Source organism: Leptodactylus fuscus, chromosome 2 (genome assembly GCF_031893055.1).
Source record: "Leptodactylus fuscus isolate aLepFus1 chromosome 2, aLepFus1.hap2, whole genome shotgun sequence".
Classification (NCBI taxonomy): domain Eukaryota; kingdom Metazoa; phylum Chordata; class Amphibia; order Anura; family Leptodactylidae; genus Leptodactylus; species Leptodactylus fuscus.
In genome coordinates, this window is record NC_134266.1 from 272,621,060 (window position 1) to 272,637,307 (window position 16,248).

The 16,248-nt window shown below is 45.8% G+C and overlaps 1 protein-coding gene across 1 annotated transcript in view; it reads right to left on the bottom strand.

Annotated features, from left to right (window-relative positions):
* Nucleotides 1-5,286: 5,286 nt before the first annotated feature.
* Nucleotides 5,287-16,248, bottom strand: part of LOC142196075 (kelch-like protein 35) — a 14,943-nt gene continuing 3,981 nt past the window's right edge. The window contains exons 2-7 of the mRNA XM_075266271.1: nt 12,111-13,001; nt 8,885-9,069; nt 8,026-8,144; nt 7,609-7,797; nt 6,103-6,291; nt 5,287-5,772 (exon numbers count right to left, since the gene is read on the bottom strand). Coding sequence (XP_075122372.1) covers nt 5,584-5,772; nt 6,103-6,291; nt 7,609-7,797; nt 8,026-8,144; nt 8,885-9,069; nt 12,111-13,001 — 1,762 coding nt within the window. The 3' untranslated portion in view covers nt 5,287-5,583. The remainder of the gene's footprint in view (nt 5,773-6,102; nt 6,292-7,608; nt 7,798-8,025; nt 8,145-8,884; nt 9,070-12,110; nt 13,002-16,248) is intronic.

The window sequence follows — 16,248 nt, forward strand, 5'->3', positions numbered from 1 at the left end:
TCTGATCTAGGGTCTGTATTAGTTTAGGGGTCTGGTCTGGGGTCTGTATTAGTTTAGGGGTCTGGTCTGGGGTCTGTATTAGTTTAGGGGTCCGGTCTGGGGTCTGTATTAGTTTAGGGCTCTGGTCTGGGGTCTGTATTAGTTTAGAGGTCTGGTCTGGGGTCTGTATTAGTTTAGGGGTCTGGTCTGGGGTCTGTATTAGTTTAGGGGTCTGGTCTGGGGTCTGTATTAGTTTAGGGGTCTGGTCTGGGGTCTGTATTAGTTTAGGGGTCCGGTCTGGAGTCTGTATTAGTTTAGGGGTCTGGTCTGGGGTTTGTATTAGTTTAGGGGTCTGGTCTGGGGTCTGTATTAGTTTAGGGGTCTGGTCTGGGGTTTGTATTAGTTTAGGGGTCTGGTCTGGGCTCTGTATTAGTTTAGGGGTCTGGTCTGGGGTTTGTATTAGTTTAGGGGTCTGGTCTGGGGTCTGTATTAGTTTAGGGGTTTGGTCTGGGGTCTGTATTAGTTTAGGGGTCTGGTCTGGGGTCTGTATTAGTTTAGGGGTTTGGTCTGGGGTCTGTATTAGTTTAGGGGTTTGGTCTGGGGTCTGTATTAGTTTAGGGGTCTGGTCTGGGGTCTGTATTAGTTTAGGGGTCTGGTCTGGGGTTTGTATTAGTTTAGGGGTCTGGTCTGGGGTCTGTATTAGTTTAGGGGTCTGGTCTGGGGTCTGTATTAGTTTAGGGGTCCGGTCTGGGGTCTGTATTAGTTTAGGGGTCTGGTCTGGGGTCTGTATTAGTGTAGGGGTCTGGTCCGGGGTCTGTATTAGTTTAGGGGTCTGGTCTGGGGTTTGTATTAGTTTAGGGCTCTGGTCTGGGGTCTGTATTAGTTTAGGGGTCCGGTCTGGGGTCTGTATTAGTTTAGGGGTCTGGTCTGGGGTCTGTATTAGTTTAGGGGTCTGGTCTGGGGTCTGTATTAGTTTAGGGGTCCGGTCTGGGGTCTGTATTAGTTTAGGGGTCCGGTCTGGGGTCTGTATCAGTTTAGGGGTCTGGTCTGGGGTCTGTATTAGTTTAGGGGTCTGGTCTAGGGTCTGTATTAGTTTAGGGGTCTGGTCTGGGGTCTGTATTAGTTTAGGGGTCTGGTCTGGGGTCTGTATTAGTTTAGGGGTCCGGTCTGGGGTCTGTATTAGTTTAGGGCTCTGGTCTGGGGTCTGTATTAGTTTAGAGGTCTGGTCTGGGGTCTGTATTAGTTTAGGGGTCTGGTCTGGGGTCTGTATTAGTTTAGGGGTCTGGTCTGGGGTCTGTATTAGTTTAGGGGTCTGGTCTGGGGTCTGTATTAGTTTAGGGGTCCGGTCTGGAGTCTGTATTAGTTTAGGGGTCTGGTCTGGGGTTTGTATTAGTTTAGGGGTCTGGTCTGGGGTCTGTATTAGTTTAGGGGTCTGGTCTGGGGTTTGTATTAGTTTAGGGGTCTGGTCTGGGCTCTGTATTAGTTTAGGGGTCTGGTCTGGGGTTTGTATTAGTTTAGGGGTTTGGTCTGGGGTCTGTATTAGTTTAGGGGTCTGGTCTGGGGTCTGTATTAGTTTAGGGGTCTGGTCTGGGGTCTGTATTAGTTTAGGGGTTTGGTCTGGGGTCTGTATTAGTTTAGGGGTCTGGTCTGGGGTCTGTATTAGTTTAGGGGTTTGGTCTGGGGTCTGTATTAGTTTAGGGGTCTGGTCTGGGGTCTGTATTAGTTTAGGGGTCTGGTCTGGGGTTTGTATTAGTTTAGGGGTCTGGTCTGGGGTCTGTATTAGTTTAGGGGTTTGGTCTGGGGTCTGTATTAGTTTAGGGGTCTGGTCTGGGGTCTGTATTAGTTTAGGGGTCTGGTCTGGGGTTTGTATTAGATTAGGGGTCTGGTCTGGGGTTTGTATTAGTTTAGGGGTCTGGTCTGGGGTCTGTATTAGTTTAGGGGGTCTGGTCTGGGGTCTGTATTAGTTTAGGGGGTCTGGTCTGGGGTCTGTATTAGTTTAGGGGTCTGGTCTGGGGTCTGTATCAGTCTCTTTCTTTAACATACTATGGCGGAGTGACGACCACTTGCCATCATTACATTGTGCCCATTGGGGCGATCACTCGGTTTTCTAGCATACAATGTTCTGTTATATCCTTTGCTTTGTCTGTATATTTAATAGCTTACTCTTAGTACTAGCATCCTATCCAAGAACCAGGAAGCTCAGGATGAACAGTCCTATAGATAGAGGTACTATAACAGTGTATCTGGGCACCAGGTGGCGCTGTATAGCGGGTGTATTATTAAGCAGCTGTATATTAGTATTAGAGAACAGCGCCCACATCTCAGCACCTACTCACCACTACTTGGGGGTCCATTGATTTCGGTCATGTACTGTTCCTCTAATGGGGTGAGGGGCGGACATTTCTTTGTGTGGGTAATGTACCTAGCATAGCTCATTCTGTCGAGTGTTCTGCGTTGCGAACCACTTGATCTCTTGTTTCCAAGCAACCACATGGCAACCGGCAGAGAAAAGCAACTAAGTGACACGTGGAGGGGAAGAAATCCATCGGCAGAAAAATAACAACAATAATAAGGAACAAAAAGATTCGGCATCAATATAAGAGAGGAAACACAATACGCTGCATGCAAACACTCCACCACTAGATGGCAAAAACGCAGCAATGTATCTAATCCTATCCTGTGTGATACTGTATACTGAGCTGTATCTAATCCTATCCTGTGTGATACTGTATACTGAGCTGTGTATCTAATCCTATCCTGTGTGATACTGTATACTGAGCCGTGTATCTAATCCTATCCTGTGTGATACTGTATACTGAGCTGTGTATCTAATCCTATCCTGTGTGATACTGTATACTGAGCTGTGTATCTAATCCTATCCTGTGTGATACTGTATACTGAGCTGTGTATCTAATCCTATCCTGTGTGATACTGTATACTGAGCTGTGTATCTAATCCTATCCTGTGTGATACTGTATACTGAGCTGTGTATCTAATCCTATCCTGTGTGATACTGTATACTGAGCTGTGTATCTAATCCTATCCTGTGTGATACAGTATACTGAGCTGTGTATCTAATCCTATCCTGTGTGATACTGTATACTGAGCTGTGTATCTAATCCTATCCTGTGTGATACTGTATACTGAGCTGTGTATCTAATCCTATCCTGTGTGATACAGTCTGCTCAGATATGTATCTAATCCTCTTATGTGCCATACTGTTTGCTCAGCTGTGTATCTAATCTTCTGTGTGATACTGTATACTGAGCTGTGTATCTAATCCTATCCTGTGTGATACAGTCTGCTCAGATATGTATCTAATCCTCTTATGTGCCATACTGTTTGCTCAGCTGTGTATCTAATCTTCTGTGTGATACTGACTTAGAGAGTCACAAGGTAATTGCACATAAATCAGTATTTTTGTAATTTTTATTATGAAGATCACAAAACACATAAAATCGGTATAAAAGGTGTAATAATAAGTGCATAGTGAGGAGGGGGATATGGGGTATAAATAAATAAATACAGGTTCCTATAGGAGAGTCGGCGTCACCCGCACATCAGCCTGTGTTATTCTATGCTGGATTATATTCTGTCCTGTCCGTCTGGCACATTCCCTTTAATTTTGGATGAAGGTCTTTTGTAAGACTACTGGGCACTAGGAATATCTCCTAATACTGCGCCTTCTATACGGGCGCCGCACAGTCCCGTCATAGCTGACGTGTCACATGACGTATACAGCTCCTTCCAAATATTCTTCTTATCTCAGGGATTCCAGTCTGGGCTCTGTACACAAGCAGTGTCAGTTTACAATGAAGTCTATGGAGAGGGGCAGAGACAGAGATACGTAACAGGAGAGCTGCTATAAGGGTACAGCAGTGGCAGTTTCTCCCGAGTCCCATGCCACGAGTCTAAATGACACAAGGTAGGTAGTGGCCCCATTACAGATTTACATTGGGGCCCAGGAGCTTCACGCTACGTCTGGATAGGAACTCCTGATATCCCAGCTGTGCTGTGATAGAGAACTATCTATAATACAGATGTTTTTCTGTATGTCTGACGAGCTCTCATTTTCTTCCACTTCCTTCTCCATAGACTTCCTCTTCCTCCCTTCCCCTCTCCATAGACATCTATTGTACAGATCTCATCACTGGCAGAAGGAGGCAAATAAGTGAAGATACGGGCACTTTTCTTACATAAAGTATATTACAAAGTTTCTTCCCTTCACCTGCACTATGGATTTATGAAAAAATAACAAAGCTCTTAGCTGAGGGTTTGTTACAATCGTATCCAGTCTAGACAATCCTCAGAAGCCTAAAGCTCTAGACTGTATCAGTCTGGAGTCCAGGCTGTTTGTATCTCACAGAGCATTTTATATATATATATATATATATATATATATATATATATATATATATATACAGTGATATAAATCTGATGAACAATCATGTCCCCAGCCCGCACGGGCACTAGTAATGGGGGCACTCTGGCAGTGTTTGTTGGGGCAGCGTCTGGCCAGTGCTGTTTGTAGAGGTAGCCTGGCACTGCCCATGGTGGCACTCTATGGCTGGCATCTTGGCACAGTTAGTAGGATCCCTCTCTGGTTGGCAGTTAAAGGGGCACTGTCTGGTTGGCAGTTAAAGGGGCACTCATTGTTTGGCACAGTTAATGAGGACACTCCGGCACTATTTGTCAGGGCACTCCCTGGCTAGTAGTGTTTATAGGGGCACTCTGGCACCCTATGCTGTGGGTTTGTTGGGGCACTTTCTGGCCAGTCCTGTTTAGAGAGGACCCCTGTAATCCCATAGTTTCTCAGGTATGGGGGCATTTACACTGTTTTTTGAGGCTTTCTATGGCTAGTACTGTTTGTAGGGGTAGTCTGACACTGTTAACGGGAACACTCAATTTCGTTTATGGTGGCACTGTAATGGGGGACACTCTGACCCCATTTAATAGGAGTCCTCTTTGGCTGGTACCTTAAAGGAGGTTCTCTGGCACTGTTATTAAGGGCACTCTCTGGCACTGTAATGGGCGACCTCTGGCACCATCTGTGGGATTAGCCTACTTATGACTGTGTATAATGGCACTCTGACCCCTTTAATAGGAGCGCACTTTGGCTGGCACCGTAGCGGAGGTTCTCTGGCACTGGTTTAAGAACTTTGGCACTGTTATTGGCACTCTATGGCTGGCACAATTTAATGGTCCTGTCTGAAGGAGTACCCCGGCACTGAGAATCTATGAGGACTCCCTGGGGGTGGGGTCAAGGGTGAAGGCGGGCTTATATATATGTATAAAAAAAACTGACTGTGCTGTGCTTAAAGTTGGCAGCTATGAGGTATGACACACATGTCTAGTATTTGTTTCACAGTGGTGACATCCCACGGTACGACGTACATATCCTGACACAACAACACACGACGTACACATCCTGACACTACACAGGCAACACGACAACACACACTATACACAACACCACGCTACACACTGTGCAGAATGGACCAGGTGAACATCGACCGTCCAACAAGATTCGATTCACAGTTTCCAAAAAAGTACAAAAATGAAAATAAACTTCACGGTCCCAAAAATTTGCGTAGGATGATGAAGTCACGCCGCCGACCGCTGCAGGATGGTGACGCAGCCGTGATAGCTGGTGCAGCGCTGCAGAGGGGGCTCCGCGTCAACCTTTCCCGTTTTGGGGTCAAACACGAAAGCGTTTTCCGTCCCTTCGCCATTTTCATCTCTTCCGCCCAGTATGTACATTTTACCTCCGCAGACCGTCACGCCGCAGCTCTCCTGTGGACAGACAAGCAGAGGTGACTATGTCAGGTGCAATTGGAGAATATCCTAAATGATCGCTGCCATAGAAGCCTACAAAGAGCAAATCAAACTCTATATGGAAACCGTCAGCAAGCAGGTTAGCAGCTTTTTGTCTTTTATAAGCAAGGCACTGATGTGAATGGAAATGGTGTAATACTTAATTTCTCCTGTGGTGGCGCTGCAGGGAAAATAAACACTTTTCACAGATCATAGCTGATCACAGGGGGACACAGCTTAATGTTAAGGATTCATTGTCCACAGCGGAGAACCCCTTTATTTAGAACTTTCTAGGCTTCTGCCACTCACCAGCGCTCCGGGCAGAGACGCCACTTCACTCCATGCATCTGTCTTTGGGTTGTAACAGAAGATTGTGCTCAGCAGACCCCCGACCACGTACACCAGGCCGTCCAGCTCCACAGCATTGATACATCTCTGGGAGAAAGGCGACGCTGTCTTATACGTCCATGTGTCCCCTTCTGGATCGTAGCACTGCACCTGCAATGGGTTAATAATGAGAATTTACATCTCAAATGGACATCCGTATTACAGAATAAGGGTATTGTTTTGGAAGAGGCAGCAAGGTCACCCCCTTATCGGGGTCATGTACTACCACAGCTTCTTCATGCCTAGATCAGCTGACTGCCACGGAGGTTTTTATAACTAGTTGCAGCATAGAAAGCAAAAATTCTGCCTGCCTAAAGCTGCCACTAGAGGGAGCTCAGGAGCTTACTGCATACTGTGTTATCATAGAGGTTATTTCATATACAGTAAGAATCCCCTAGGGGTGGTTGCAGATAGTTGTAATTTTACCACTTCACTCCATGACCATGCAGAGGATTTGGAACCATGTATCAGTAAAAAAGGAACCTGATCACTATAAAGAAATGAAAGCCTTATGTGGGCTGCTGGAGGGATTTGGGTGTCACTGGCCCCTCTAGTACAGGCATTGGCCCCTCTAGCTCAAGTTATGACCCTTATGGTTCAGGCTATGGCCCTTCTAGCTCAGGCACCAGCTACTCTAGCTCAAGTTATGACCCATATAGCTCAGGCTACAACCCTTATAGCTCAGGCTATGGTCCCTCTGACTTAGGCTATAACTCATATAGTTCAGGCTATGGCCCCTCTCGCTCAGGTTATGACCCTTATGGCTCAGGCTATGGCCCCTCTAGTTCAACACCAGCCACTCCAGCTCAGACTATGACCCTTATAGCTCAGGCTATGGTCCCTCTGGCTCAGGCTATGACCCCTCTAGCTCAGGATATGACCCTTATAGCTCAGGCTATGACCCTCATAGTTCAGGCTATGGCACCTCTAGCTCAGGTTATGACTCTTATGGCTCAGGCTATGGCCCCTATAATTCAACACCAGCCACTCTAGTTCAGGCTATGACCCCTCTAGCTCAGATTATGACCCTTATAGCTCAGGCTATGACCCATATAGTTCAGGTTATGACCCTTATAGCTCAGGCTATGGTCCCTCTGACTCAGGCTATGACCCTTATAGCTCAGGCTATGGTCCCTCTGACTCAGGCTATGACCCTCATGGTTCAGGTTATGACCCTTATAGCTCAGGCTATGGCCTTTATAAATAAGGCTCTGGCCCCTCTAGTTCAGGCATTGGCTCCTCGAGCTCAAGTTATGACCCTTATAGCTCAGGCACCAGTCGAATAGCTCAGACACTGGCCATGGTTTCCCAGTTGCTTAGAAGTTCCTTGAGTGACCGCACCTTTCTGAACAGCAGGCGCCATCTTTCCTATCAGGAAATCTCTACATAATCTTTCCATCCATTCTGAAGGCAAAGATCTGACTCTACCTTATCTGTGTTCCCATAATCCTCTACAGCTCCGCCAATGACATACAGCTTGTTCATGCAGGAGACCACCGCAGCCGAGCTCACAGCATCCAACATGGGGGTCACCGGGGACCAGGTATTCGTGAAGGGGCTGTACCGCTCAACCGTAGACAACCTCTTCAGACCATCAAATCCACCAACAGCGTAAATCTGGAGAACACAGAAAGAAAAATATTACAAGCTTCTGATAGAATTTATGACAAAATATCTTAAAATTAGGAGGTTGGAGACTGCACCCCGATTACCCAGCTGGCACATGGGCTTCACACAAGAGTCCTGCTACACTGTAACAAAGCCTACAGCTGCCCGAGCAGGACTAGGAGGGTTTAGTACCATGTATCAAACGTATCATGCTTAAAAACTCTCCCACTTTCTTACCTCACTGTTAAGTACGGCCATCTTATGTCTCCAACGACCCTTATTCAGAGGGGCGACCTTAATCCAGGAGTTTAGCTGAGTGCTGAACATCCAGACATCATTGCTGTTAATGTGACCACCTGGGGAAGAAAAGGCAAGTAGCCGATGATACTTTGCTAAACACTGTGTGCTTCTTGCTCCTCCACTTGCACTTCATTCTGCTGTTGATGATGATCGGTTTACCCATGGGGTGGGTATGCACTTTCTTCTGCTGTTAATGATGCTCGGTTTGCCCATGGGGTGGACATGCACTTCCTTCCTATAGATCAAAAGGCCAACAAGCACACCCAAATCCCTCCCCAGCCAATCCCTGCCAGTCTGTACAGTATGTGTAAAGGTCTGCTTCACTAGCCACACCCCGCATGCCTAAAGGTTATAACTTGCTAGTTTCCTGCTGTATGGTGGTCCTGTTCCTGACGCTGGCCTGTTTCCTCATTATTGAGCTATACATATATATTACTCTGACCCCAGCCCTCTCCTGAATTCAGCACCTCTGCTATCTGCCCTGACCTCCGGCTTGTCCAATGCCCTTGCACCTATGCTTCCAACTTAAACCTCGGCTTGTCCCTGACCACTCTCTGTCTTTGTACCATTGTCTCTTGACTTGCTCGGCCAGCTGTCACCAATGCTGGTGGTCTTCTTGCACCAAAGTCCAGATCTCCATATGGGGAACAAAAGGGAGGCTACTTAGGCAATACCCTTAGGAGTGCCCCAAAGGCAAACCAATTTGGTGACACAGCATATCCACAACTTGCTGGTCATTATAATATCTGTAGGGTACTACAAGTCACATAACACTGCCTGGGCACTAATACATTACCTGAGATATAGATATTATTCTTCAGTGTAGTGGCAGCAAATTCAGACTTGGTATATCCTGGCATACTGGAAAGGGTGGTCCATTGCCCGCTCTTTGGATGGTAACATTCGGTAAAGGGCAGTTTTAAGAGGCCCTTTTTATCGCAGCCGCCAATGATTACTATGGCTTCCGACAAGTTCATGAACCTGCAATGAACCAGTTGTGTTTGTAGTAAAGCATACAACGTAAATGTAATACTATCCTACTAATGTTATAAATGTGAAAGTCAGTGGCGTAACTAGGAATGGCGGGGCGTAACTAGGAATGGCGGTGCCCCGTGGCGAACTTCTGACATGCCCCCCCCCCCCAACCGACGCTGAAGACCTCGACCGACCCCCTCCTACGAAGGATGCAGGCCAGGGTCATGAGACATCAGACGACTAGGCCTGAAGCCCGCCCGGAACGTGGAGAGGTAAGTAACAGTGTTTTTTATGTTCCCTTACCTCTCCTGGGCCTCCGATCATTATTCTCGGGGGTCTGCAAAGACCCCCCGAATATAATAATAGTCTTTGTGGGGCCAGTGGTGCCACTTACCGATCCCGGCCCTGCCAGGATCGGTAAGTAAATAGGGCCCGTTACCGGCTGGAGTTACTCAGTACCAGTATCAAACTGGTGAAAGTTTTGATGTTTGTGTGTTTGTTCCTCAATCACGCAAAAACGTCTGAACATATCTGAATGAAATTCGGCACATAGATAGTTTGTAACCTCGATTAAAATATAGGCTACTTTTAATCCGGGTAAATGACATGGCTTCGCAACTGTTATGAATTTTTGTTCACATACTATATTACACTGCCCTTATCTTAGCTTCTGAGAAAGCCAGGGATGTTATCTCTCTGTGTAAACACACTTAACCCTCAGTGGTTTATGTACAAGCATTTGCATATTATATGATCTGCTCCAAGCTGACAAACTGACATGGGCAAACACCTTTAATCCAAACTGGCAGTTTGTCAATTTTAAACATGCCGGGAAAAAGAAAATCTAATTTGTTACAAACAACGAGAGCTATGAAGTAGCCAGAAGTCAACAGGGTTCTCCTCAAGCGGAGCTGAGGGGGATCATCAATGTCAACAACACATGCATTATATGTCGTCGCAGCGAGCTACTGAGATGCCAAAACAATTACAGGCACGGTGCATAGAACAACTTCAGCAGCAGGCCAACTTGAGAGCTGCCGAAACGCAGAAGCAGGCGGATCATCAACGCCAACAACACACTCATTATATGGCGTCGCAGCGAGCTCCTGAGATACTGGAACAATCCTGGGCACAGCGCAAGGAACGCTTCAGCGACAGGCCAGCTTGACAGCTGTCGAAATGCTGGAGCAAGTGGATCATCTACACCAACAACACGCTCATTATATCGCGTCCCAGCGAGCTGCTGAGATGCTGGAACAATCACCGGAACGGTGCAAGGAACAAGTTCAGCAGCAGGACAGCTTGAGAGCTGCCGAAATGCAAGAGCAGGCAAATCATTGACGGCAGCAATTTGCTGAATATAGCCAGATCATCCACTCCAACAACCCACAGACGAAGTCAGGGACAGAGGCTAGTATAAAATAATAGCGCCATATGGTGCTCACAAAATACTGTACTGTGTTACCGTGCCATATAGCTCAGAGGTAAATGCCTACAGTGCTAAAAAATACAATATTTTAATTTTTAGATAAAAATGCATAGTATGTGCCAATAATATCCCCATTTAGTGCTTAAATAATACAATCATGCATTGTGCACATATAATACTGCCGTAAAATGTCAACATACTGTAAAGATGCCATAGAGTGCCCGTCCAGTACTCAAATAATATTTCCATAGCATATCCATGTAATGGTGCAGTACATACTCAGATAATACCGCCACCATGTAGTTGAATAATACTTTCAATAACTGCCCAAATCATTGCCATACAGTGCTCAGATAATAATGTCATACATAACTGTTGTGTTATGTTAATGACAATGACATGAAGTACCCACATAATGGTGAAATATAGTAGTTACAAAACACCACCTAAGAATGATCTAATAATACTGCTATGCTACTCCTAAATAAAACCACCTCTCACTGCCCAAATGATACTGTCACAAAGTGCCCACATAACAACGCCATGAATAATTCATATACTGTCCTGCTTGGTCCAAATGGCAGAGTTACATAGTGTGTATGTTATATGTAATACCCCCACAATATGGTCACAATAAAATAGCAACATAGACAGCTCAGAATACTGCTATATAGTTCCTAAATAAAACCGCCAATCACTCCCTGGATAATACCAAAGCTACACTGAATATTACTCTATAAGTATTACACATTAGTACCAGCTGTTAGGGGTCATTAGTAGAGAACACAGAGTCGTCACTAGTGGGCAGCACCAAAATGGGGGGGGTCTTTCCGGCTAGCACTCATGGCACTAATGGGAGACACTTTATGGCTGGCACCACTAGAATTCCATCTTTGCTGCTCTTTACCTACATCGTGCACCTAAGGGCTAAGCTGACCGTGAATTTTAGTTTATTGTTGGCCAACTATGGTTCCTCCCGAACCAGCCTCCTCACCCCAAAACACATACACACAGAGCTTGGCTATGCATGCATGTGTTTTCAATGGGGTGTGGGGAGTAAGCCACTGCCAAACTACTCTGGCTTATTTCCTATGATCACAAAAGGATAGGACATATTGGAATCCAACATGTCTGAGCCTTCTCTTTCCCCCATACACATTAGATGATGTCCAGTCCTACTACAATTGTCAGGTTTGGTCTACAAGAATCTAACGTTCATGGCTAACTTTATGACCTGTCGCTGTTGGGCTCTCCAGAGGCGAGAAGGTTGCACATCCATGCTATGCTCAAAATGTTCCCATGTCCTCCAAATTGGTGGACTCATCTGTCAACCCTCAACGACCATGTGTAACAAAGAGGATCGACAAGTTGATCAGTGTGGGCTAGGGTAGAGCAATCGGGATCAGGAAAGATCAGATCCCGATTGGCGATCGAGCACATGTCACGATCGCGATCGGTTGGAAAATGATCAGAAATCGGATTTTAAAATCGATTCTGAAATCTCAAGATCGGCTCAACCCTAGTGTGGGCCAACCTTCCAGCTGAAACACACAAGTTTCTCCACCACCACCACAAGACAAAAACATGACAGTGTAGATGATACGAGTTAACTTCTTACCTTCTTGGTCTCATTCGGAGAGAATTCAGTGGATTTCCAAGAATAAGATACCTCCGAGCCTCATGAAGCAGAGGGAAACACTCAGGACATTCTTGGATAGTTTTGTCCATTTCCACCTTCTCAAGAAAATAAGCTGGATCTATCAAGGGTAACCTAACATGTTCCAGAAGATCCTTCAGAGCCTCAATTCCTTTGCTTTTATTTTCCTTCACCCACCTCATGACAGCCTCATAGACAATTTCTTCCTTGCCCACCACAAGGTCATCATTCGACAAATACTCAATAAGTTCCTCTTTAGTCAACTCCAAGAACTCCTCATGGCAGGAGACCTCCTCGAAACCTTCCAACATCAGCTTCTTACTTTTCTCAGACAATGAAGTGATGGAGAACATGTCTGCGAACTTCATGATGCCTACACAATTGGAAGGGTCTAACTGACTGTCAAGAAATTTCACACACTCGTCCCGTAGACTGCAGATGTGGAGCAGATCTGAAGCCTGCAAGATGTCCTCTACATTGTCTTCTTCTATATTAGGACTCCCGCCATACATAAAATCCAGAAGAACGCCCATAATCCGAGCTGAGATTTTCTCAATTTTCACGACACTGAGATTGCTCTCCTTGAGTTTGCCGCCAAACATGGCTCGAAAATAAGAACTATTGGCAGACAAGACCCCTCGATGACAAGGAAACATCTGATCTTCTATGAGGAGAACCACATCTGTAAAAATTCCACTTTGTCTGTAAATGTTTAAGTTCGCCAGAATCTCCTTGGCATGACATGTCCCACCACAAGACCTTGTTTGAACTTTGTTTGTCCTAGGCTCTTGAATAGAGTTTTCGAGATGGTAGGTCTTATGTTCGATTTCGTCATCCATGACCTTTTGAACCCTGCATAAGACAACGTTAAAATTATTAGATTTGAAGAGATATTATGTTCTTGAGTAAAAAGAAGCGGCTTGGGAAAGCATGTTAGGTCTTGCCACTAGGGTTGAGCGATCGGGAAAGACTGGATTCCAATCAGCGATCGAGTAAATTTCACGATCGCGATCGAAATTGCGACCTGATCTTTTCCAGCAGGATCGAGGTCGAAGATTTTTTCAAGATCGGCTCAACCCTCAAGTGACTTTTCCCACAGAGAAACATTGACTCGGGATCGGAAAAGATCAGATCGAGTAAATTTCACGATCGGGATCGGCTGGAACATGATCGGAATTTGGATCGGAATGATCGGCTCAACCCTACTTGTCACTATTTTTGTCTTTGCCTTGGATTCTAAAAGGGAATGTTCACCTAAAAATCTCCTTAAGTGTTGTCTGTGACCTTCACGAATTGCTAGAATGAAGGGGGTTGGGGACTTCTGAGGTATCTGGACCTTCTACATCTGTCAACAGGATCATAGAGAAAAAAATCAAAAATTTAGGGGTATACAAGTGAGGACGGTAAAGACTCTACTCTTAAGATCAGTGGTGGTCCCAGAGATCGGGGTGATGACTACGGACCATAAATCTACATCGTCTTGGCTCTTAATGATGCTGCCAGTTGGAGGAGACCAATGAGGAACCCGGACAGAAGACTCAACCAAAGATAAGGTCACGCAACGTTTAGCCTATATGATCAGCAGAGAGGAACCTATGCAGAAATTCTGACCTATACGACTGGCAAAATTCATCCAAAAACATGATGATGACAGAAGATCGGTGAAGTCACTTCTGTGAATATACAGTATACAGGAGATTGCTGATGCAGGGCTTGGAACGGCACGTGACACAACATTTCCTGGCAGATGACAAAGCAGTGTGGAGAATGCTATCATGTCACCCTCGGCTGCTCCTACCCACAATCCCCTGTCAGGTCTCTAAGTGTTAATGACGGCAGAACAATCTGGGGCCGGCAGAGGGAACGTCGCCGACCATTACCAATTTGATGGCTACTGTTATAACTACAGCCCGAGGCCACTGAATAAATCTAATGGGGAAGGTCCAGATGTCTCTACAAACGGCGCCACAGATGAATTAAAGACATTGTGACTTTTTACACCTTGTACACTGGTGGAATAAATATGTCTCATAATTTCAAAATACCTGGTGGTCTAGGGTAGTGAAGGGGGTAATTTTGCGATACCTGGTGGGTCAGGACAGTGGAAGGGTTCATTTCAATTGCCGTGGGGGCCTAGACTGGTGAAAGGGTTCATTTTATCTTCTCTGGTGGTCTAGGGTAGTGAAAGGGTTATTTTACATTTCCTTATGGTCTGAGGTAGTGAAAGGGTTATGGTTTTTTTTATCCCCTGGTGGTTAGAGTAGTGAAAGGGTTAACTTAATATTTAATAACCCTGCCAGAACATACGGGAGGCCCCAAAATATGGGGTAAGCTCCCAGGCCCAGCAGAATGATCCCGTGGGCTTTTTATGTAATGGTCACGGCCTAAAAAAGGGGGCGCGGCCTCTCAAGTATAGTTAAAGGAGGTATCCAAGAACTTACCAAACTCACGTCCTCCAGGGTTCTTTTTTGACAGTTTCGGGGCTGGTTCGGGCTCAGGGTCACATGATCAGACCAGTACCCAGTACCTGAATTGTTCCGCCTCTTCTCAAAACCCAAGACTTGCCACCATTATAGTAATAAGACCCCGAGGGGCAGGTGAACAAGGGAGGGAAAGTGGTAGGTGGATCAAATTGGGGACTGGGTGCTGGTTCCAATCATGTGACTAAGGGTGTAGCTATAGCGGGTGTAGTGGGTCCTAAAACCCAAAAGTTCCTCCGCCCCATTAAAATATACAAATGGCACAAGGTAGGCCGGGGTTCCTATTGCAGATTTTGCATTACCTCAAAATGTTTGGGAGGCTCCTGACACCCTGGACGAGTGGGCAAACCGCCCTGGCCATGTTATATGTGAGTGACTCATTGTGTGCCTAAATTACTTAAAGGGGTGTAGCATGGACCAAAGAGGGGTAGAGATTTGCTAAAGGGGCATGGCCAGACAAAAAATTGTGCCACGTGCTTCATGCGCCAGAAGCCTCCCGGATTCCAGTATGGTTAGTGGAATAGTGGTTGTTCCTGGGGGCTCCTGAGGGGATATTGGGGGCCAATTTGCCACCCAAACTGCCCCTGTCCAGTCTATGAGGAGGGTCGTGTGCCGGCAGGAGGTGTGACCACTTCTAGCGGAGGAACTCCCTGCTAGAAATCCAGACTTGTTGCAACCACGAACATTTCAGCTACACACTGAAAATGAAAGCAGAGCTCTGATTGGTTGCCTGGGGGCTGCGGCCTCCATACTTGTTATCATCTGTTTATTGTGTTGACATCGGCCCTCGCACACACGTGTTATCTGTCACACACACGCTCTACCTCACGACACATGTGGTATTTGGAAAAAGTCCAAAGAGGAAGTCGGCTCTGTCTTCAGTTATGAAACCAGACATTGCAATGTCTGCGCCGCCAAAAGAGGGAAACGTGTCGCCGAGTCAGCGGAGTTCGTGCGAAGGCGACAACCCCCATGTTGTGCTAGCCACGTGGCATCACCATCATATACAGTGTTGGCCAAAAGTATTGGCACCCCTGCAATTCTGTCAGAATTATTATATTATTGTCTTCATTTAATTTGTCTTCAATGGAAAACCACAAAAAGAATTGTCAAAAAGCCAAATTGGATATAATTCCACAGCAAACATAAAAAAGGGGGTGGACAAAAGTATTGGCACTGTTTGAAAAATCATGTGATGCTTCTCTGATTTGTGTAATTAACAGCACCTGTTACTTACCTGAGGCACCTAACAGGTGGTGGCAACAACTAAATCACACTTGCAGCCAGTTGAAATGGATTAAAGTTGCCTCCACCTCTGTCCTCTAGGGGACGGAGAACATTTGCTATCAGCATAAAAAGGTGTCAGTATACAATCAGTATGTGTATCAGTCCGTTATGAAGTGTCAAACTGAATTCAAACGGACAGATAGCATACTAATGTGTGAACATAGCCTTACTGACTGTTTCCAGTGAAGGTGAAATATAACAGGGATTACAGGTAACGCTCACCATAGAGGCTTCAGTCCTCCATAGCCAGTAAATAAGCAAATACAATCTATTGTTCTCTGTTATCAGCCATCTCAGATCAGTATGGTCAGATTAAGATAGCAATTTTATTA